The sequence below is a fragment of the Grammomys surdaster genome, unplaced genomic scaffold (genome assembly GCF_004785775.1).
Source record: "Grammomys surdaster isolate TR1022 unplaced genomic scaffold, NIH_TR_1.0 191, whole genome shotgun sequence".
Lineage (NCBI taxonomy): Eukaryota > Metazoa > Chordata > Mammalia > Rodentia > Muridae > Grammomys > Grammomys surdaster.
The window spans coordinates 7,024,920-7,048,152 of NW_021604636.1; the positions used below are offsets into that span (position 1 = coordinate 7,024,920).

The 23,233-nt window shown below is 37.0% G+C and overlaps 1 protein-coding gene across 5 annotated transcripts in view; it reads right to left on the reverse strand.

Moving 5' to 3' along the window:
- March7 (membrane associated ring-CH-type finger 7) overlaps positions 1-23,233 on the reverse strand; it is a 35,341-nt gene that overhangs the window by 5,831 nt on the left and 6,277 nt on the right. For 3 of the 5 annotated variants that reach the window (XM_028769194.1, XM_028769196.1, XM_028769195.1), the window contains exons 2-7: positions 13,963-14,127; positions 13,187-13,382; positions 10,827-10,994; positions 8,191-9,289; positions 6,456-6,628; positions 2,158-2,267 (exon numbers count right to left, since the gene is read on the reverse strand). In XM_028769194.1, coding sequence (XP_028625027.1) covers positions 2,158-2,267; positions 6,456-6,628; positions 8,191-9,289; positions 10,827-10,994; positions 13,187-13,382; positions 13,963-14,115 — 1,899 coding nt within the window. In that variant the 5' untranslated portion in view covers positions 14,116-14,127. Of the gene's footprint in view, positions 1-2,134; positions 2,268-6,455; positions 6,629-8,190; positions 9,290-10,826; positions 10,995-13,186; positions 13,383-13,962; positions 14,128-23,233 lie in introns of all 5 variants that reach the window. The other 2 variants (XR_003711666.1, XR_003711665.1) reach the window with 1 other exon arrangement.

Consider the following 23,233-nt stretch of genomic DNA (forward strand, 5'->3'; position numbering starts at 1 on the left):
CCTCCTCCTCATCTTTGTCTTCTTGCCATTTTTGGTGGTCCAGGAAAATGAACTTAGGCTCCTAGGAATACTAGGCTAGCACTTTACCAATATAAACACAGCTATGAACACAAACTAGGATAGAGATTTAAAAACTCCAATGGGTTCCTTTAATTTTTACAGTGAAGAAGTCAATTGTACCTGCTTTGGATAATAAACAACTGAAATTTAGAATTGTATGCTAATATTAATTCTAGAAACTTCGTCAAATTCTTGAAATTAAATCTTTAAATATTTAACCATTTTGACATTATTTTAACTGAAAAGGAAATCAAGTATCAAGGAAAGATTTATTTTAGTTTTTTTTGTTTTTTAAATTTACATGGGCATAGTGGCACAGACCTTTAATTCCAGCACTTGGGGGAGTATGGGTGCAACAGGTGGATCTGAATTTAAGGCTATCCTGGTTTACATAGCAAGTTCCCAGTCAGCCAAGGGTTATGCTATGAGACCCTATCTCAAAACAATTCAACAACAAAAACTTTTCATGGTTATTATCTTATAAAAGATAAAATTTTAAAAGGAATAAAATTATATTAGTCACTTAAAATTAGGATTAACTCTAGCCACTAGAATCCATGATTCATATAAAGCTAAGACTATCGTTGCTTCACAATGACTATACCTAGTTGTCTAATACATCTCCATTATGTAAAAATGCAGTCATTAAAATATTAAATAAAAATAAATACTTTAAAGAAAAACACGTGTGGCAAGAGGTGGCCACAGAAAGTAGCTTTCTGACTTCTTCTGGTCTAAGACAACAAAACATTTATCTGTATCATTCCACCTTTCTTACTTTCCCTATTCTTTAAAATACCAACATTCAGCGGCCTGATGCCTTAATAATTAAGACATCACTGTACTGAGTGAGTTTCTTTTGCACAACTTTCGCATTAGAGAATGAAACATTACAAATGGCAATACATAATACTTATATCAACTAAAGTTTCATTCTTCTGAGCAGTGATTCTTAAACCTGGACCTAAGCCGGGCGTTGGTGGCGCACGCCTTTAATCCCAGCACTTGGGAGGCAGAGGCAGGCGGACTTCTGAGTTCGAGGCCAGCCTGGTCTACAGAGTGAGTTCCAGGACAGCCAGGGCTATACAGAGAAACCTTGTCTCGAAAAACCAAAAAAAAAAAAACCAAAAAAAAAAAAAAAAACCCTGGACCTAAGCAATTACTTTCAGGTATTAGTGCACACTAAATTACATATACAGTAATTTATGTTTGTATGCAGTAAGTCCAAGGATTTTATCAGATTTTCAAACAGTATGTTTAACTCATGTTTTCAGAAGACTTATTTCTATGTATGTAAATTTGTAATTGGATAGATGTACACATGAGTGTAAGTATCCTCAGATATCAGAGTTGTGAGCCACCCAACAGCAACATTAGGAATAGAACTCAGGTCTTCAAAAGGCTGGTCACAAAAGTACCTTATATTTCATCAACATGAATTATCCCAAGCTGGCAAATCTATAAAATAAAATGGACAGGCAATAATGGTGCATGCCTTTAATCCCAGCAGTTGGGAGGCAGAGGCAGGTGGATCTCTTGAGTTCAAGGCCAGCCTCGTCTACAGAGTGAGTTCTAGGACCAGGGCTACACAGAGAAACCTTGTCTTGAAAGCTCACCTAACCAATCAACCACCCATCCACCCACCCACCAACTGAACTGCACTGGCAAGCAGATACCAGGGACTGAGAGAAGCAAGCAAGCAATGGTTGAGGAGTGGATTTATTTTTGTTGGGATGAAATCATCCTCACATTCCCCTTGCTTCTCTCAGAATTCCTTCAACAAGGAAAAAAAACTAGGTTGTTTCTTCCAACTAGATCATTTAACCAATACTGGAGAGGTAAGGTTGGCAATGCCTACTTTGAGCCCAATTTCCTAAACTTTTATTAATTTTTACATTTATTTATGAAGCCTGACAGTTTATCTTAATTTAATCTTTTATTTAAAGGGAATTTTCTAATGTCATTATAAACTTCTCATCTTATGAATTATAGTAAAAATATTAATTTAGGTTTTCTGACCATGACTTAATCTTTTCTTCAAGAGCTGTCCTTTACGCACACAACAGACACTTACCAAATTAGGCAAAATATACTAACTTGTTCATTTGCATGAGCTCTATGTAGTTCATGAATATCAAAATCCTCCAGGTTAAGTTGCAACTTCTCTTTACAGAGTTCACAGGTGGTTACAGCCTCTAATGAAGAACCTGACAAAAGTCAAATTGCACATAGTCAATCAAGCTTTTCCGTCCTAAGCTCAAGGTTTAAAATATAGGGGGACAGAAAAGCATGAAAGATGAGATTACAATATTGCAATAAACAAATAATATATGCTAAATTAATGATGTGCAATGACAAAAATGTTCTATATGACATTCATGCCTCTCCTCATCATTTAGATAGCCTTTGTCAAATCCTACATATTCACCCATCCTGTAATTATGGGACGCTGACAATGAGGAAAGGGAATGTCACCTGTACTTCCCGCTTCCTAAAGCATGTGGACATGCTATGAAAGCTATGTTTAATGACCGAGCATCTCCAACACTACTGACACACTCAGACTAGTATTGTTGGTATCAGAGCATACATATATAGGTCCCGTTTGTGATCTAAGCAAAGAACCTGCTCTGTTGACTAAAAGAGGAAAAAAGGAATCCACTTTTGTCCAGATAAAAGTAGCTTATTTCAACAAGTAGTAGAATTAAGTCCTCATATATTTTACAACATGACTCAACCCAAGATATGCTAGTAAAGATATAAAAGAACAAATATTTTACTATTTCATTTATATGGCCCTACCAGAAATATGCAAATGTAAAAAGGCCCACAGACTAAGGTTATCATTGAGAAGAGGGAGAGGAGCAGAGAATTAACAGTCTACTGACTATGAACTTTCTATCTTGGGTGATGAAAAAGTTTTGAAGTACCTGCTGAAACTTACACTGTACAAAGGTCAAAGTGGTTAACTCTCTCACACACAGTAATTTTATCACAATTTTTGGGGAAAAAAAAAACCAAAAAATTCTGTTCTGTCACACTTAACACTTGCTTACCACAGGCCAGTAGCTCCACATTAGTAGGTACTCAGATGCAGATGTTAAGTATTTATATGTAGACGTTGGTAGGTCCTCATATGTAGACTTTCGTACTATTTGGGTATTATTAGATACCAATTGAAATCTGTCCTAAAGTAAGTTTCATGAGTAGCAGGGAAGAAAGAGGTTTAAATTCAACCCCACTCACAATCTCTAAATGAACTTGCACAAATCTACAACCAGAGGCTTTGGAAGTTGAGAAAAGTAAGAGCAAGGGTGGAGATCACAGCACAGGTACTTAGGCAACCAGAGGCATATGTCATCTTGAGAACTGTGTGTTCCTTCTGCTAGAGTTACGGACAATGACTCCTTCTGGCAGACAGGAACTCGTTTCACAAGTTCCTTAGGAATGCTAGCTTCTATCTATCAGCCAGCAATACTCTCATAGTCCAGGCTGAGCTCATCTCTGCCTTCTGGAGTTTGGGAACTGGGAGTTTCCTTTGCACCTCACAGAAAAAGAACCAAGCTGAGAAATTATGCTGTCCATTTGCCTGAGCTGTATGTGAAGTCATGATATTTTCATCAGATTGTCAGACTATTTGGTCATCATAATGCTCCCAGAAGAACACAATGGAAAATGACAGCTTCCTAGTCTCCAGCATATTTTAACACCAATACTATGACATTACACTGATATCCTTACTCCCTGATACAATTCCCACAATCAAAATTATCTTGTACTTATCTTTAATTCTATCCATTAGCAAAGGAGCACAATGTATTCCAATCTACATCTGTGTCAGAGAACCAGTAAACCATTCTCTTTAAAAATCCACATGCTTCATTTCAATAATTTTGGCAGGGCTGAGTATTAATATTCAGGATCTTACAAATTAGAGGCAGGTACTCTGCCACTAAGCCATTTCCCCCATCTCTAAAATTATATGGACACTAATGTTACCTAACAACCTTAATTATTCATCCCAAAATGTTATTTTTCCCATCTAAAGACCTGCTAACCTATTCCTCAATTAAAGATCTCCTCTAAGAAAATGGAAACATTTATACAGCGGGTCGTTAATTTTTTACCAAAGCACAAACAGCAAACACACGTACCTACACTAGCTTCCTGGACATGAAACAGCTCTCCTCCTATCCACCTAGTGCCCCAGATGCCTTCTTTTGATCCTTTTTGTGGATTTCCCCCCTCTACAACCCAACAGCTTCTCAAAAACATGCTCAAATGTTTCCCTATCTCAAAATAAATATGTTTTTCCCTGATCTCATATAATATTCTAATTTGCTATCTTGTATCTCAGCTTGTATGTGTGTGGGGGGGGGGCGGGCTATGAGGTAATCTCCCTTTAACATACATATTATCAATCTTATCTTTTCACTTAAAAAAATCTGTGTGTATGTATTACATGTATATTCACGTGTATGCACAGGGAAGCCAGAGGCTAACACTGGGTGTCTTCCTCTATCACTACCTACCTTAATTTTTTTTAATGATTCATTTATTATATATACAGCAGGCCAGAAGAGGGCACCAGATCTGATTATATAGGTGGTTGTGAGCCACACCATGTAGTTCCTAGGAATTGAACTCAGGACCTCTGGAAGAACAGCCAACGCTCTTAACCTCTAAGCCATCTCTCCAGGCCCTACTTTTATTTTTGAGGCTGTGCTGTGTCTGTTACTGAATCAGAAACTCTTCAATCTAGCTAGACTAGCTGGAATTCCAGTGCTATGACTGGGGCCCATGCTAGGCTTTTACATGGGTGCTAGGGATCTGAACACAGGTCCCTCAAGTTTGCACAGCAAGCACTTTATCCTGCTAAACCACATCCTTAGCTCATTATGTGGGTATCAACTTAAGATTCCTCAATCCTTATGGATGGTGAGTTAATCATACCCACTTTTATACAATTATTTTGGCTTATTCAAAATAACGTTTTCTCACCTTCCCACCAGTCTGACTGGAGGCTGTTCCTCAAATCAAATCATCTTGGGTGCCCCAGGGATTTGTCTTAGCCCACTTCTTTGTCTTCTCTTTATCTTTATTTAACCTCAAAGCTTCCAGCATTACTTATGGCACTGTTGTGATACTGGAAACTGATTCTGAGTGCTCCTTCTGAAATGAGGAGGCTTGTCTAGCTAACAGCCTATCTGATGTTTCTGTGTATTTACCTAAAATGAAGTTCAAATATAGTACATATCCAAAATATAACTGAGTTACCCCGTCTCAAGCTAATTTTATTTCCAGCATTCTTATTTCAGTTCTATTATTCAGTAACTATTCAGTAACAGTTCTATTCTCGAAAGGTTTCTCCCTCTTCCTATCACATGTAATTTCCTGACAAATTTCAAAAAATTTACCTCTAAAACATACCTATACATCCTATTTCTAGGAAAACTATCAGCAATACCATGTGGTAATTATCAATCGCCAACTCCAGCAAGTATTTTGAGAATACATTATGCTTGGTTTCCAAGCTACAGGTCTGGTTTTACCCTAAAATCTATTCTCCAGAGCAGACAATCAAAATGAGACCATTTCAGCCAGGTGGTGGTAGTGCACACCTTTAGCACACCTGAGAGGCAGAAACAGTCTGATCTCTGTGAGTTTGAAGTCAGCCTGGTCTACAAAGAGTTCCAGGACAGCCAGGGATAGAGTAACTCTATCTTGAAAAATCATAAAACAAACAAAAATATTATTTCAATTTTGCCTTCAGTGGCTTCCTATTATACCTAGATAAAAATTTAAGCTCTAACCTCTATTTTTAAAAGTCTTGCATGAGCTAGCATCTGCTACTACTCTATCTGTACAACTTTCTCTTATACTGTACTCTTATACTACAACTGTATCAACCAAATGGATATCCAACTATTAATTCGATGCCAGCTATACCATAACCACTCAGTTCCTTAAATACACCTAAGTCTTTCTTAGTAGCTGCTCTCTCTGCTAAAATGCTCTTTTCTCTCTGAAAGCCAGTTCCTTATTATCAAGGTCTAAAATTAAAAGGTTTACCCTAAGAAAGGTGCTCCCTTTACAACCAATATGACAACAGGTACAACAAAAGAATTTTCTGACAACCTGATAAATAAGAGACAATAAATCTTTCTCCAAATACATAGCTGCTAAATGGTGAGTGTGCCTAGCTCATCATTTAATATGGTGTAAGACAGTATGTCATAATCACTGGTTAAATTATAATTATATATAGTATACAAGTATAAATAAATTTAATAATAAATTATGGAAGATTTTTTTTTTTAGCCGAAATACCTATAATATGTATCTCTTTGGAAAAAAAAATCTAAAAGCAAATTATCTAAAAGGGTGAATCTTACCAGAATTAATTTTGGCCTGTAACCACTTTTTCATACACTCTTGATGGACATACTGCAGGCTCCCTGTGCATTTGCATGGCTCTATCAATAAATTGGATGATGATGCTGCTGCCATCTGACAAATTCTACATAAATCCCCTTCTTCTTCTTCATCGGAGTCCTCTAAAAGGAGGCTGAAAGAGAAGGCACATAATTCAGAACTATCTTAATTCCTCCTAGATAGCCATTTCATCATACAGAATTTCAATCTTTCATTCTACTTATACTGAGTACGGCAAGCAACAGTGAGAGTAACTTCCAAATTCTTGCCACTGTGAATACAACGTTGGCATGAGTAAGCCCAGCGGCACTGCTACTCATTATCACGTGCTTCCCCTTTTGTTTTTAGAAATGCATCTTAAGTTCACATCTTTTTCAAAATCACTAAGAGTTTGATTATTAAGGTGTTTGTTTTAGGTTACTGAAAATCCAATAGTAAAAGGATTTTGTCAACTGCGAAAGAATTTTAAGGTTACTTCACAACACTCTTACTAAATCTTTCTGATATCTATGAAGGAAGGATTTTAAAACACACTTTTTCTATTATCCTCTATTTAACAGGCTAACATGTACCATTTATATTTGAATTCACTTTTAACAAGCAAAGTTTTCTGTTAAAATTCGTATTTTGTCAGTGTACTGATGGCACATGAAAGAGGCACACAGTAAACTGACAGTGTTAAATGATGAACTGTTACTGAAATACAGCCTGGACACTGTGAGTCAAGTTAGCAAGACATTTACAGAAAGGGACACATAGACTGAAAGGTGACTTCCTACCTTAGTTTAATCAGAAACATGAGATTAAGCACAAACTATTCTGAAAAGCTAAACATTTTGTTTTGTATTTAACATTTTTCCCTTCATGTTTCAAGTATATTTTACTAAGGCGATCCAATTTTTCTATTTGTTTATTACTCAGTCAAGTTTTAAAATCCTCATATATGAGGCAAAATTTAAAAAACACACTATAAACTCTGTCAAGATAACTGCTCTTTATCTAGGACATGGTACCGTGGTCTTTAATACATGTGTGAAACAGAAGCAGGTAGATCTCTACTGGCTCAGGCCAACAGAGCTACATGAGACCCTATCTCAAAAACAAAAGAAAGCAAAAACAACCAACCAAACAAAACCAAAACCTATCTAATTAGACAGAGTGGTTCATCACTGTAAACCAGTCAAGATCAATAAAGACATCTTTGAAGGTAAGAAATCTAAGCTACATTTTTCAGATAGCTTACAATCAGGGAATTGCTACAATGAACAAGTGTTAAAGGTAATATTACTAGGGGAGAGTAAATGTCTAAAATAAAAATGTGGAAAGCTTAAAATCAGAAAAACAGCCTATAATAAAATGTATCTTTAAAAAGGAAAATTGAGAAACAAAAAAATAAATGGTAAACTAATTAATTTATTAAAGGCTAATACAAATTGGTAATTTGCTACCATTTGGTTCTTTTTCCTAATTAAATTTCATTTAGCAGTACTCTATCCATGGAAAAAGAAATTAATTTGCATTTGTACGTATCAAGATAAATTAAGACATGTTACATCATTTCTTGATAAAATTCATGCCCCAGATTTCACCTTATGGTTACATTACCATTTGTCTGTAAGAAACTCTAGATAACAGAAGCTACTTTGAATCTTTAATCTGATCTAGCTTACAATGTATGTTGAATATTCAATTTACCTTTCTTTGATTTTCTGCAGTTTTTCTGGGTCTCTTGAAGGAGCACTTTTAGCTTTATCATTTTTCCCATCAGCTGAGTTCCAACCTGAAGGAATAATATCTACAGTAATCATGACGTTGTCAGTCAGATTACTGCCAAGTGTTGGCGGGACTGCAAACCGGAATAAGGAGCCCGGAAGAATCCCTGTTATCCCTGGATTTCTTCCACCCTGAGGCAAATCTGGTGTGGAGCCACCTGCAGAGGCACTGCTTGATGCTCCAGATGCTTGTGCTCTGTTGGCAGCAGCCCCAAGGGAGTCACCCTGTCCTTCGAGGTGAACTACTTCATTAGATTCTCTTCTGAAAATATGAGATCTAGGTGGTACATCTGACGTAGATATTCTTGAAGACTCATCTCGTCCCTCTCGTCTCCTTCTAGAGAACAAAGGTGTGCATCTATTTCTAAGTGAGGAAGACAACCATGGTCCTGTATTTCTACTTTCTGATTCTTGGTTAAAATTTTCTGCATCTGGTTCAGAGCTATGATTTTGGCTGAGAGACGACAAACCCCATCTTCGCCTAAGAAATCTAAATCCCTGAGATGCTTCAGATGCCCTGCCATCATTAACTTCAGAAGATGGTGCTCCATTACTCCGAGACTGTGAAGTCAGGGTTCTTGGAGAAATGTAATTTTCAGAATTCAAGGATCTTGTAGTCAAGGGATCTTGACTAGATCTTCGTGAAAAAAAAGTGGATGACACGCTAGAAGCTATCCGCGACAGCAATCTCCTAGTCGTACGCCGGCCTTCATTGTCAGAAGACCCCTGAAATGATCCCCGAGATGAACCAACCCTTTCCGAATTGCTTATAGTTGGTGTTTCATTTCTACTTGAAAGATATGAAAATGCAGGATGTGAACTGTTGCGAAAAGATTCTGATTGTCTTGGAGAAAAATGGGATCTGAAAGAACTTCTACTAGAGTCCCTAGAACTTGGTACTGTCTGATGGTCAGAAGGCAATTGGTGATTGGTGGATGATGAATTCAACTGTAAAGTGCTCACTGCATTCTCTTTTGGTCTTGCTCCCTGTGAATATGAAGAAGGAACTCTTTCTTGAACATCTATTTTTGAAAGAAGGGAAGGTAGCCAATTATGAAATAATTTAAGCATTATTGAACGCACATTTATTGACTCCTGCCAAATTCAAAGACTAGGGCCTAAAATGAACACTATTTTGTAACTAACAGTTTAACTATTATAGGAAAAAATTTACTTCTGAAGTACTCCCAAGTAGAGTACAAACTCAAAGTAGAGTAGTACAAATTCAAAACCAAGGTATGAAAGTTTACATAACAAAGCTGATGAGGCAAGTTAAATGCACTAATGGGAAATGGATACTGACATACAACTTTAGGCCAAGTAATACAGTGTAATGATAATAAATAAATAAATAAATTCCAGGAAAACAGTTCTGAGATTCTTCTTATTCTATGCAATAAATATGAAGATTACTTTACATAAATGTTACTGCCCATATTATTTCATGATACACCTTGCTAACAGGTAAGAATGTCTAGCCCTTTAACACTGGCTTGGAACTGTGCTCAATACAGGCCTCTGTTAATCTGCATTTTCAAAAGCAGGGCAAGGAGGAGGAACACTGTCAGCACTTGGGTGGCAGAGGGAGGAAGAACACAGGCTCCTCTGGGTTACCGGGTAGCCTTGCCTCAAGGTCAACAAGATAAAAACAGACCTCCTTAACTGGTTGTTTCAACCTGACTGGAGATAAGAAACACTATTACTCTTTTATGAAAAACACCTTCTATATACCCTGTGTAAGAGGTACGTTTAGTACTACTAATCTATGGAGACCAACAGAAGAATAAACTATCAATAGGCTGAGTCTATACCTGCTCTGGACTGTGATTAAAAGCAGCACAAACCCCATTCCTACATGAAACTGTTAACTCTGAGCAGCACTCTTCTCTGTTAGTTACTTAAATGTGACCACTTTTGAAAAACTTATTTTACGTACAGAGAGAAAAACCATACATCTCAAAATTTAATTAAAACCAAGACAAACATACAGTTCTATATAATCCTTAAAATGATGAGTTCAGGGGCTATAATGATGGCTTAGTAGTTAAGAGCACTAGCTTTTTCGGAGGACATGGGTTCTATTCCCTGCACTCACAGAGTGGCTCACAGCCATCTGTAACTCAAATCTAGATGATATGTCACACTACTGTCCTCCCTGGGCACTGGGCACACAAGTAGTGGATAGTCATACATGTAGGTTAATACACTCATATATATAAAATAGTTAAAAACAGTGCAATCAACATATAGCTATTTCATAATTCAGCTAGAAGTGCACACTGTTATAGACAAGTCACGCTGTCGTATAGAAGAATTAGCTAGGAATACTTTATTAACACGTATACATTTTTTTTAAAGCAGACAGAATCCGAACAGTCAAGAACATGGTTTAGACTGTTTATATTTTTCAAACAAAGACACTAAAAAGCATTAGACAGTTCTAATATCTCCATATCAAATTAAAATTTGCTTCACTTCATCCATTGGAGTCTTATTAATGATACAGGGAACATTTGTAACAACACATAAACTATAGGTAACAATATGGTTTCTACATACATGATGAAGTTGTGAAATCACCACTTCGGTGATTATAATCCATAAGATTGCTAATGGAGGAATCTCTTCTCCTCTCCAAATCCCTCCTTTCTCTCATCAAGTCTGTTCCAAATGATCCAAGTACCATGGATGAAGACCTGGGAACTTGACTATGCCTCCAAGAAGGATCTTAAAGTAATGGAAGAAGCTTTATATGAGAGATTTTCAAGGTTTTTGAGGCTCATACATCTTTAACAATACAATGAATGTAGGAATTATCATTATAGCTATTCTCACTTATACAGTTACAATCACAAGCCAAGTTTAGCAAAACAAAATCATTTACTAATAAACTATTCACCTCCTAATTATCTTCCTGCTCAAACATTCTTCCTTTTGGTTTTGAAAACCTAACCCAGGATCTCAGATATGGCAAATCTATGTATGTTAAACATGAAATCACTAACACTGTAAACCTATCCTTATACATAAGCTAAATGTCTCTCAGTCACTCTATTCCACCTGCCCATGTATAATGTAATATTTTGTTAAAATAATTATAGATTAAAAATGCAAACTTGTCAAGGTACAGAACACTTCATATAAAGTTGAAGAGATGCCATAAACCGCCAAAACCATAGTCAGGCATGGTGGCCTTAATCCCAGTACTAGGAGTGAAAAGCACAATCAGACAGACAGATTTCTTTGAGCTCAAGGCCAGCTTGATATATACAGTGAAGTCTAAGCCAGCCAGGGCTGCATAAGACCGTGCCTCAAATAAAAATTAAAACAAAGCCAAAGCTATTTTGATATGATAATTAAATTACAGGACAAACAAATGTTATCACAAAAAAGGTTTTTCTCTATGCTGAAAACTGGATTTTAGTGCTTGCAAATTCTAAGCATATGTTATATCACCTTCAGAAATATTTTTCACTGCCACATTTTGCTCATTCTTTATTCTAAGAATTAATCTATTTTTGCAATGATACTCTAAATTTTATTAGATATGTTACTTAGAAGTAAACTAAAATTAATTCTCAAATATACTGTCCACTCTATTTACCTTGAATTTTTGTTTCTTCCTTTTCTAGCTTTAGAATCTTTCTTTCCCCGAGCAGTTTTTCAAGACTATGTATAACATACCCCTGGTGTTCTGGTATACCAACTTGCTTTGTATACCAGGCTAGTCTCAAACTCAGAGATCCACCCCAGTGCTGCCTAGGTGCTGAGATTAAAGTCCTACTCCACCTCGCTCAGCTTTTCTTCCTTTCCCAGCTTTAGCAATTCTCACTCAGTGAGTTTAGTGTTACACTTTCACATAGCGTAAATCGTATCTAATAAAAACGTCTGCAAAAATGTGCCTACAAAGTTTCGGTCAGCCTGCTCTGACCCATCTCACTACTTTTAGCAATCCTCAGAGGTACAATGTCTCACCCTCAAAGGTCCTGTCTATTAAAATGGAGAGGAATTATTCATACTACTTCAGTTGGTAATGTACAAACTGGTCTACAGAGTGAGTTCTATCTAGGAGAGTCAGGACTACACAGAGAAACTATCTTGAGAAACCAAAAAAAGGCAGGAAGGAAGAAAGAAAACTCATTATCACAAGTTCTGTCTCTTTTTACAACTTTAGAAATTGTCTAACATTTTACTGGAGGAGTTTCAGTAAGGAAGACTCCTGCTCATCTAACAAAAGATCTCTTTTGAACAACACACACACATAAACCTAAGTATACAATGTAAGGAAAGCAGTTTTGCCATTCCTGGGCACTTAGTATGCAAAAAACCATGACTTTCTCATTCCTATCTAGAGCTCTTAGCTTCCAACTTCTTTTTAATTAAGAGTTTCCACATTTTAAGAAAAGCATTATATACTACATTTATCAGTTCAGAAACACATGATAAGGAAATTCAAGGAAAGCTTAATGTTTATCAGATGTGGCTTTCACAGGAACACTTTAAAAACTTTCTCTTTTAAAATACCCAACAGAACAGTCACGATTTTCACCAATCTGATTACGATACACTAATGTTAAGGCTGAGAACAGTGACACATGCCCTTAATTCACACACTAAGTTCTGGACCAGGCAAGGCTACATAGTGAGACCTTGTAGCCAAGAAAACCACACCCGAAACAAAACAGTTATTTTACCTAATTAAAATCTACTAACATTCTGTATGTAAACAAAAAGGCAAAATGAAGGGTTCATTTCATTTTTACTCACCAATTTAAGGTAAAATTTTGGAGACTACTGAATTTCCAAATCCATTATTGTACAGAAACTAATTCAAAAACTTAAGAATCTCAGAGCGGGGAAAAGGCTTTGGTCCAAAACATTCATAAAGTGATTTTAACAGAAAGTGCATAAATTCTTACCTGTTACTGTATTTAAACCACTTCCAATATTTCTCCCCGCTGAGGTAGATGCACAGTTTGTACAAGAAAGTTTAGGCCTTTTTGAATCATGATCCCGGGGCTGGTTTTGTGATCGTGCTCGTGCCCCCTGAGTTATCTCAGATTCACTGTACCAAGTAGACTGGTATGGTGATGCAGATGCGGATGCTGCCGCAGACTACAAAACAATTAAAATAATTGTGGTTATTTCTTAGATAGCTCATAGAAAACAGTAATATTCAAACAATCAAATTAAAGGCTGTGGGTGACGTAGCCTTCTAAAAGGCAGCTGAAACGGCTGTGCTGGGGATTAACCCAAAGTCTCTCGGAACCTAGGTAGACATTATTACTGAGAGAAATCTTGAGACATATTGTTTAATCACCCTAACATTAAAAGCAGGGTATTTCCAGCTGCATTCTTATTTTATGCACTGCTTTGTGCATACACGAAGTCAAATTAGTATGTACTCTGATTAGAAGAGGATACCTACCATTTCAGTATTAAAGTAAAAATAGTTTAATATTTGTTTCCAAATGCAGTTTTTGAAGTTTAGAAAGTATTTTATACAAGACTATAATCTCTCATCCACAATTGTGAAGTCTCCAAATTCTGAAAATTGTTAGCTATTTATTTTGTTTCTATTTTAACAATCTAAGACTGTAGGATGCCTCAAGTGCAGCTATTTAAAAAAAAATCTAATAAATGTACCCACAGTTTTTTGAATTTTACCATACATATATTCAATTTAAAATACTACCTGATATTCAGAATCCAGTCTAAAGGAAGAGTCTCTAGAATGATAGGAATCATTTAAACTGGTTCCTCTGTTTCCAGACACCATCCTAGCACTTAAAGAGCCAGAGGGTTGAACAGAAATTCTTCTTGGAATCCTGGAAGGTTTAGACTCCATTCTTAAGGTTTCCTGTGAAACGCAAATTTGTATTAATTTTATTTGAGAAGACCTGCAAGTACCCTCACTCCTTCCCCCCTATATACAGCAACAATTTATTCTGAAAAGGTTCATTTAGTTTGAGACACATACTAGGTCTCATTAATGAGAAAGCAGCCATTCAAGAACTGCCCCAGCCCAGCTCACAGATAAAAGTGCTAATCTGTGAGCAGATCTTTCCAGAATGCACACCTATTTATAGAGGGATCATACTCTCAGAACTCCTACAATGGAGACGAGAGGCAGAGAGATGGGAGACAGAGATAAGAATTACTAATTCACTGAGAAGTTCTATCAGCTAGCCTGGAGTATCCAATTCATCTGGGAGACAAGATGAATACTTGCCTCAACAAGGAGGGAGGAAAGAACTGACTCCAGAAAACTGCCCTCTGCGCATGGATGTACAACATCAAATTTAAAATTAAAAGGATCAAATAGTCAACTTTTTGCAACACTACTAAACTGTGAAACTCTAACCCCTTTCTCCTTAAAGGCAGATTTAGTAGCATCCAATCAAGATTTCTTACTGCTCATTTAACAAGGAAAGATGTTCACGTAGATCTGTCTTTCCACATCTGAACTTTTTCCTCACATACATTTGTCCTTGACTCTCATGCCACCCTTCTTAATATTCACATCTTTTAATAAATATACTCTCACATCCCTTTGTATGCACCTGGGAAGTCTATACATTCCTTATCTAACTTTTGATAATCAAATTAAATCATCTTCTCTGTGATTCCACTTTTCACATGGTTTTAAGACACCATACTACTTTAGACTTGTTATTTACCAGTTTATTTCCCTTCCTCAACAACAAATTTCTTTAAGCCAGGATCATTTAAATACCTCTAAATCACTGCCTAAAATATGTAAATGTACTGGCAGAAATACAGACCCTTGTGATCCTCTTTCTGGCTCTTAGTGAGCCCAGCACCCACATCAGATAGCTCACAAGCACCTCTAACTCCAGCTCCAGGATATATCTATCCATCCCCCTTCTTTTGGCCTCCAAGGGCAACTGCACACACAGGCTCTGACTCTAACAAAGTGGGAAATAGGTACTTAAAATCTTAACAAAGTAAGTATCTGAATGTGACACACTCCTATGCCTGTATCCTAGCATTCCAGAGCCTGAGACAAGAGAGGCAAGCCTCAACTATACAGGGAAAGCAAGTCTTCAAAAACAGTGTTACCCTTATTTACTGCTGATACAATCTTAATTATAACACACATAAATGTATTTACCAAATATCATATGGGAGTAAGGAACTGACTATTCATTACTCATCTCCAAAACAACACTGTGAGACACTGAATCTATTAGCTCAACTTTATTAAAAAAAGAAAAAAAAACCTAAACTTGCTTAAAATTATTGAAAAGTAATATTTTAAGTGAAGTGATCTATAAACTACATAAACCAGAAATGCAACTGGTTACATGGTGACTTAAGGAAGTGGCTCAGTTGGTAAGATACTTGCTGTACAAACATGAAAACCCAAGTTCAGTCACCAGCACTCACATAAAAAAAAGGATTTGGGGGACAGACCTATAATCCCAGCCTTAGGAAGGCAGACACAAAGAAACCTGAGAATCTGCTGCTGGAAATCTGTAACCTCCAGGTGCAATAAGGTAGAGTGATGTTGACCTCTGGCCTCCACACACACATCCTACATAAACACATACAAAACAACCAACACACAGACACAGACAGACAGACACACATACACATACACAAAGTCTTAATTAAATTCTGTTCATGTAAAATGTGAAACTGAGTATTTTCCACTTTGATAGATTCGTAATTAAGTTCCCAAATTTTCTTCCCAGTATATGACATAGAATAGCCATCATTAATTCTACCAGATCTTTACCTATAAATATATCACATAACACAAATTAATTCTGACTGGCTCTAAGAACACCCAAGACAGCAACCACCACTGAGACAACAATCTCCAATTTTTTTTCTCTCCTGTTTGTTCTTATCCTCAGATTAACTTTAACTATACATCACAACCCCTCCAAGAACTTTGAATCCCAAACTACGGGACAAAGTCATACCTAAAAGGTTGTTTTCCAGAAACACTGAACAAATCAAATATAAGTTACTTTGGTCAGCACAGAAACCTTGATCATTTTCACATTTTCCTGCAATTTGTGCAGATCTATGTAAAAATTAGAAGTACATGGCCCACATTCTAGAAGCATCCATTTTTTCAAACCAATGCTCAACTGAGGAATCCACCTGTCTGATATTAAGAGATCATCTCTTGAAAAAAGAATTCATGTAAAAGACTCCTTTAGAACAAAGAGTAAGATGGTCACTGAAGACTGGTGCCAACTACTTTCTAATAATGTTGGTTTGTTGCTAATAAAGTTTTCTTTCTCAGTCACTCTACCTCGAGCCACTGTCTCTATCAGAAGGTAGCAGAATAAATTCTTTTGTGATTCCAGCTTCATTTGCTTAACATTTGTGAGATTCTCTCATGCTAATGTCTCATACTGCATGCCACTGCATGTGTACATATTAATATTCCCATTCTGTCAATGGAAATTAGATTGTCTCTTATTACCAACACCATTCATATAAGGATACTGCTTTTATAAATCAAAAAACCTTGTGGGCTGTCAAGACATCTGAGATGGTAAGGTTCCTGCTATCAAGCCTGAGGACCAAGTTCAACCCCTAGAACCTATGCAGTGAAAGCTGGTCACCATATGTACCTGGGCACACACAACCACACAAATTTAAGAGATGGAGATATAGCTCAAAGGTTAACAGCATGTATAAAGAGGCTATAGATTTAGTTCCTAGTCCCCACATAAGGCAGTTCATAACTGCCTGAACTCCAGCTCCAGGGGTATACGTCTGGCTCTCCCACATACCTGTACATACCATCACCCCCCCAACACACAATTAAAAATACTAAAACTTCTTAAAATTAAAATTATTTTTAAACTTAAAAAATTTTTAAAGTTTTTTTCCTAGGGTAGGGAACTTGCTATCATGACCACACGCGGTACTTAGCATTCTAGAGATGAGCAGGACCACAACCTTTCAACACAGCTCCAGATGGTCTAATACCTAACAAATACCTAACATCCTGCCACTAATTCTAGGTCCTAGCTACTAAACCCAAAATAAAACAGACCCAGAATAAAAGAGGTTTACTGATTTGTTTACTATATTCTAATGACAAGGACTGAAGCAGCTAGTTTGTTTTGACGTGAGGTTAGCTATGTGGAGTACTTACTCTCACTGTCAGGTATGTAAAAGGCTCTTACAATGACAACTGTTTCCAAGTTCACGTACCTTACTGGACCCTCCTTCCCACCTATAATGTAAATTCTAACCAGCCCCCAAAGTCTTTTTAAGAATGATTTTTGTGGGGCCAGTCAGATGGCTCAGTGGGTAAAGATGCCAAACCTGACAACCTGAGTTTGATCTCTGGGACTCACATGGTAGAGACCTGCCTCTCTCGAGTTGCCCTGACCTCCCTACATGTTTTTTAAAAAATCAATTAATTTAAAATATTTTTAAAAAGACAACTGTGATTATCTGGGAATGGAGGTATGCTTCTACTTGAATGACTGCTAATATTTAGTCATAATAGTATTAAGAGGCTATTGGATTTTATTATGCTATAAGATGGAAGAATTTAAGGAAAAGAGACAGTGATAACCAAAAGAAAAAAAGCATGAAAAACATCCTGTAGTAGTACTGTATGAAGGTAAACAAATCCTAGGGGGAAAAATAATATGGGGGTGGGGAGGGGGGACAAGTAGGACCAGAATGAGGGGTGAAAGGTGGGACAAATGACTGATTTCCTTCTAAGTAAGATGTACATACTTCATTTACCTAGAAAAGTCTACGCACATAATCTGCAAATTTAGGATTACCTTGACAAGATAAGTTTGTCTGGAAACAAGCATCACACAATATTAACTATTGGCTGTCCTAAAACTCACTCTGTAGACCAGTGTGCCCTCAAACTCAAGAGTTCTACTTGTTTGTGCCTCGTGAGTGCTGGGATTAATAAGTACTAATGTCCATATATCCACTTCCCAGGATACTTAAGTGCACACACTTTTTAAACTGCAGCTGTTGGATAGTAAAGGTTACAGTCACCTAACTCAGAAACCTACCCACCACCTGCTTTTTGTCAGTTACATGCATATTTGCTAAGTCCATACAAAATTGTTCACTACAAAGTAAAATTTTGCATTGGAAGTTTAATGACATATCTGGAGAAAAAATTTTCATGATCACTGACATTTGTTTTATCAATGAGTCTTCAGCATTAAGAAGTAAAAGAGTATATTAACAAGCAGATGTGTTACTTTTTCAAGGTAGGTACAAAAATATGAAATGTAGGACCATTTCTGTGATGAGGATTTTGAACTGAAAGACAACATTCAATAAAAGATATAAGTCTACAACTTGTTTTTTAAAAGCACAATGCTTAATTATGCCTCCCATAATTTACTGTACTCATACCTAGTTCTAGTAGAAAGTAACTTACTAGGATATCTGTTCAAAACAAACCTCTTGAGAGAAGGCAGAGAGGCAGAGTCCTTCGAGAGATATAATTTGATACTGTATGAAACTATTTTTGGCAATGCTGCTACATAAACTGATTGAATTTTGACAATGTAGGTATTATGTGAAAACTTATATAATTTGGTTGCATAAGTTGTAGGTCAAAAGCACAAAAATACCAATAAAATAAAATTAAATAAAATAAAATGTGGTCCTTGAAAAACATCTACCCAACAAAGATCTAGAAAGCATTTTTAAAAAATTTATTTACTTAATAGATTTTTATGGAATGTTTACTATGTGCTGAGAATATTTATTTTAAAAAAGGGAATGGTAGGTTGAGCAGTACATTAAGGAGTTGTAGTCTGGTGAAGAACAAACCATGTAAGTAAGTGCTAAATTCTGTAAGAGAAAAGACATAAGCAAAATTAAATCAGAACACAGTGCACTCCATTTGTGTAAAGTACTTGTGACTCTAATGCAACTTTCAGCACACTGAACTGCTGGTACTTTGAAGCCCTCAAGAAGTTCCAGTCATGGAAAGTCTACTAGAAGTCTGTGCTAATGTCCCTCAAAAACAAGCAAGCAATAAAAGGTATAAGGGACAACATGTTCTGATCTCTACATATTGTTCTGAATCCAGAAAGATCATAATGAGCCACAAAGCCATTACAGTCTTAAGTGTCTGAAGTTGTCACTTTATTGAACTCTCAACTCCCAAGATGAGTGCTCTGGGTAAAGACTCTCTGTAAATGCTATTTACAGAATCATCTAGATCTTTTACTGTGTCCTCACCTTAAAGAATCTTTTTATTCTTTTTCAGATTTTTAAAAATTTATTTTAGGCCAGGTGTAGTGGTGCACACCTTTAATTCTAGCATTTGAGAAGCAGAGATGGGAGGATCTCTGTGAGTTTGAGGCAGCCTAGTCTACACAGTAAGTTTCCAGACAGCCAGAGCTATATGAGACCCTATCTCAAAAACTTAAAAATAACTAGCTAAATAAAATTTTATTTATCCTGAGATATAAAGCCATTTTAATAGTAACTGATAAATGCACCAAGAGTTACGTGTACAATTCTCATGTTGGTATATTCTGACAAATCAGTAGCTATCAGTAGCTTGCTCCAGCTACTAAAAAAGATTAACTTTCTCTTGCTATAGATACATTCTGGAATCTTAGGAAGCCCTTCAGAGCCCTCTACAATTAGTTCAGGCTTTTAGTGGTCTGTTATATACTACCCAAAGGGTCTTTACATACACACACACACATTCATCAACAAGATTAAATATATTCACATCTATTCCTCAGAAATAATCTTTAAGTCTTCTTTTAGTCCATGTACAGTCCTAAGAAAAAAATCTGTCATCACCAGATACTTTTTAAAAAAGATTTATATATATATGTACATTGTTGCTCTCTTCGGACACAGCAGAAGTGGGCATTGGATCCCATTACAGATGGTTGTGAGCCACTATGTGGTTTCTGGGAATTGAACTCAGGACCTCTGGAAGAGCATTAACCACTGAGCCATCTCTCCAGGCCCCATCACCAGATACTAATATTTGAAAATTAAATCTCCACCTGATAGTTGTTACCTACCTACCAAGTTGCCTATTAAATACATCTTGTTAACAATGCAGTATAGGTCTACTCTAAACCATTAGAAGTTTGTGAGATGACTTTTAACTTTAGCATTCAGCATACACAGAGTCTACCTACACTTAAGAGAATCTCAAGAACCCTATTCAACTTCCACACCCTGAAAAAGTACATGCTAGAAATAAGCTGTTGTGAATGCTAAAAAACTCAAGTTTCTACAAAGATCCTGTATTGATATAAGGTAGAAAGGCTTGCAGGCAGTAGGGAGGGGCTATAAAATCCACTCGGCTAAGACCTTCTACCAATATAAGGGAGAGCTCGGCTGGCACAAGGGACAGTGCTTACATAAAATCTGATTGCACTCTAGACCACACAGAATAGACAGAAGACAGGAAGGAAGGCAGAAACACTAAGAAATCCTCACCTATCAAAGACAATGAGGCACAGAGAGCACACCTGAGATGGGACAAGTACCAGTAAGAAAATACTTCCCTAAATATGATTGTGCTCCAATTAGTAAAATGCATAAGCAGTCTACTGCTGAAAAAGTCCTTGAGACTCCTCTGTGGTAAAGGACCTTAAAACAACAACTACTGAGGTTGGGACCAGCAGGAAGGCACATGCCTCCAAGCCTACAATCTGAATTTGAGCCTCTGAACCCACATAGTCCAAGAAGAGAAGCCATTCCCACAAGCTATTCTGACCTTCACATGCAGTCTGTGACTCACCTGTACCACACACACAAAATAAAATGTAAAACAAAACAAAAATCCCTGAGGTCAGCACAATACTACTGAGAAGAAAGCACATAGCCCTCCAGCCTCACACACTAAGGACAAAGCAGTGGCAGTCTACTGCTGGAGGGGCTTCTAGCAAAATACCAGCTAAAGCAACACTACCCATTACACTTACACCCTGGCAGAAGTAGAGCACACAGATACAAACTAGGATAATTAATATCACACCTACTTAGAAGGCTGAAAATGATTATAAAAACCTTCCAAATGTGGGCCAATGAGAAGACTGTTCAATCCCCAGAATCCACATGGAAGGGAAGAACTGGCTCCCACAGGTTGTCCTCTCATATGTACACAAAATAAAGTTTTAAAAAGAAAACTAACCTCAAAATGTTATGGAAACACTGGTTTCCAAAAAAAAAAAAAAAAAGATGACAACATTACAGAAATAAATGATCTCCTGATGACTTAAAGCAGAAAAAAAATCCACAAAGATATTAAAGCATGTTTAAGAATAAAAGCCAGAAAATGTTACTAAGAGTGCAACTCAAATCACAGAAGAGGAACCAGGCAGAGTTCTCATAGTAACTGCAGAGAGCAGATCTGGGCAGATTATAAAAGCACTGTGTACTCTGCTCAGGCATGTGCACTTAGAGTCTCTCCTTCCAATCTGTTCTAGAACTTTCAGAGATAAAATAATTAGTATTCCAACAAAACTTTTATCTGCTTATCATTAATAAATTCACTTATATAACCCCTGCATTTTTTGTGATACTAAAAAGAACTTAAAAGTGAGTTTCACTGCTCTGTGGAAGCCCAACCCCCAACTTAATATAGGAAGTCAAGGCTATAACGTTTAGAAGCTACTCAAGATTTTCAAACAAGCTCAGTTAATAATAAACTGAAGTCCCTCCAAGCTAGCTAGGCAACCAATCAAGATATGGGAAGAGAATCTGGCTCTAAGACAGTCTTGAGGACCCAAAGATAAGACATGAAATATGTCTTAGATATATAGAGAAGGCAGATTTGATATATAACTTTCAAAGAACACCACAAACGACCTAAAAACTAGAGGGAGGGGACCATGAATTACTCGGTAATGCTAATAAACTAATGAATCTTAATGTTTCCCTCTTTACTCTAGGGGACTGAGAACAAGGAGCAAGAAAGTACAAAGTAAGATGGTTTTAAAGATGGGGGTGGGGGCAGAGAGGGGCAGCCGCTCAGCAGTCAAGAGTGCTTCCCAGTATCCATACTGGGTGGCTCACTTCAGGGCCTGGCACTTCTTTCTGGCCTACACAGGCAATCAACATACAGACATACGCAGTATGCATCAGAGGAGGGAGAAGCTGTATGGCGGCACCTATGAAACAACGGCTTACTGGGTAAAAGTACCTACTGCCAAGCCTCATGATCCTGAGTTTGTTCCATAGAAACCACCTGATGGAAGAGAAAAATGACTTTTCAAAGTTGTTCTCTAACTTCTACATGGGTACCCACATACATACAGGCACATAAAATAAAATTTTAAAGATATAATTTTTTAACTGAATAAAAGTTAAAAGGCATTGTAGTGCAGGCCTTTAATCCCAGCACTTAGAGGCAGAAGCAAAAGGTTCTAAGTTTGAGGCCAGCCTTATCTACCCAGTGAGTTCCAGAGAGACCATGTCTCAAGCATAAATAAATGAATAGCATAAAGTAACTACAAGTCCAGATGATGCTGTTAACAAAGTTCTGAAAGGATAGTAGGGCAGAGCAGGCTCATTCTTAATCATGCCCATTTTATAGGCAGCTGCATACTGTCCCTTTGCTTTCCACCTATACTATCTACACCTTCTACTTGGTCAGCCTTAGCACTACTCTTCTAAGTTATCTTTAACAGCGAACTCTGGAGCATACCTGAAGCCTTGAAAGATAATGCATGCCTATAATCCCAGCACTCAGACTTAAAGCAGGGAGATTTTGAGTGCATGGAAAACATGGCAAGACATCTATCAAAAACCAAAAACCAGGAGACAGGAGATGGCTCAGCAGTTAAGAGGACTTGCTGCTTGCAGACTGGAATCCACCAATGGAAGGTGGCTCACAAACGCCTTAACTCCAGCTCCAAGAAATTTGATCCTCTCTTCTGGTCTCTTAGACACAGAACATGCACAGACACAATTTAGAGAGAGAGAGAGAGAGAGAGAGAGAGAGA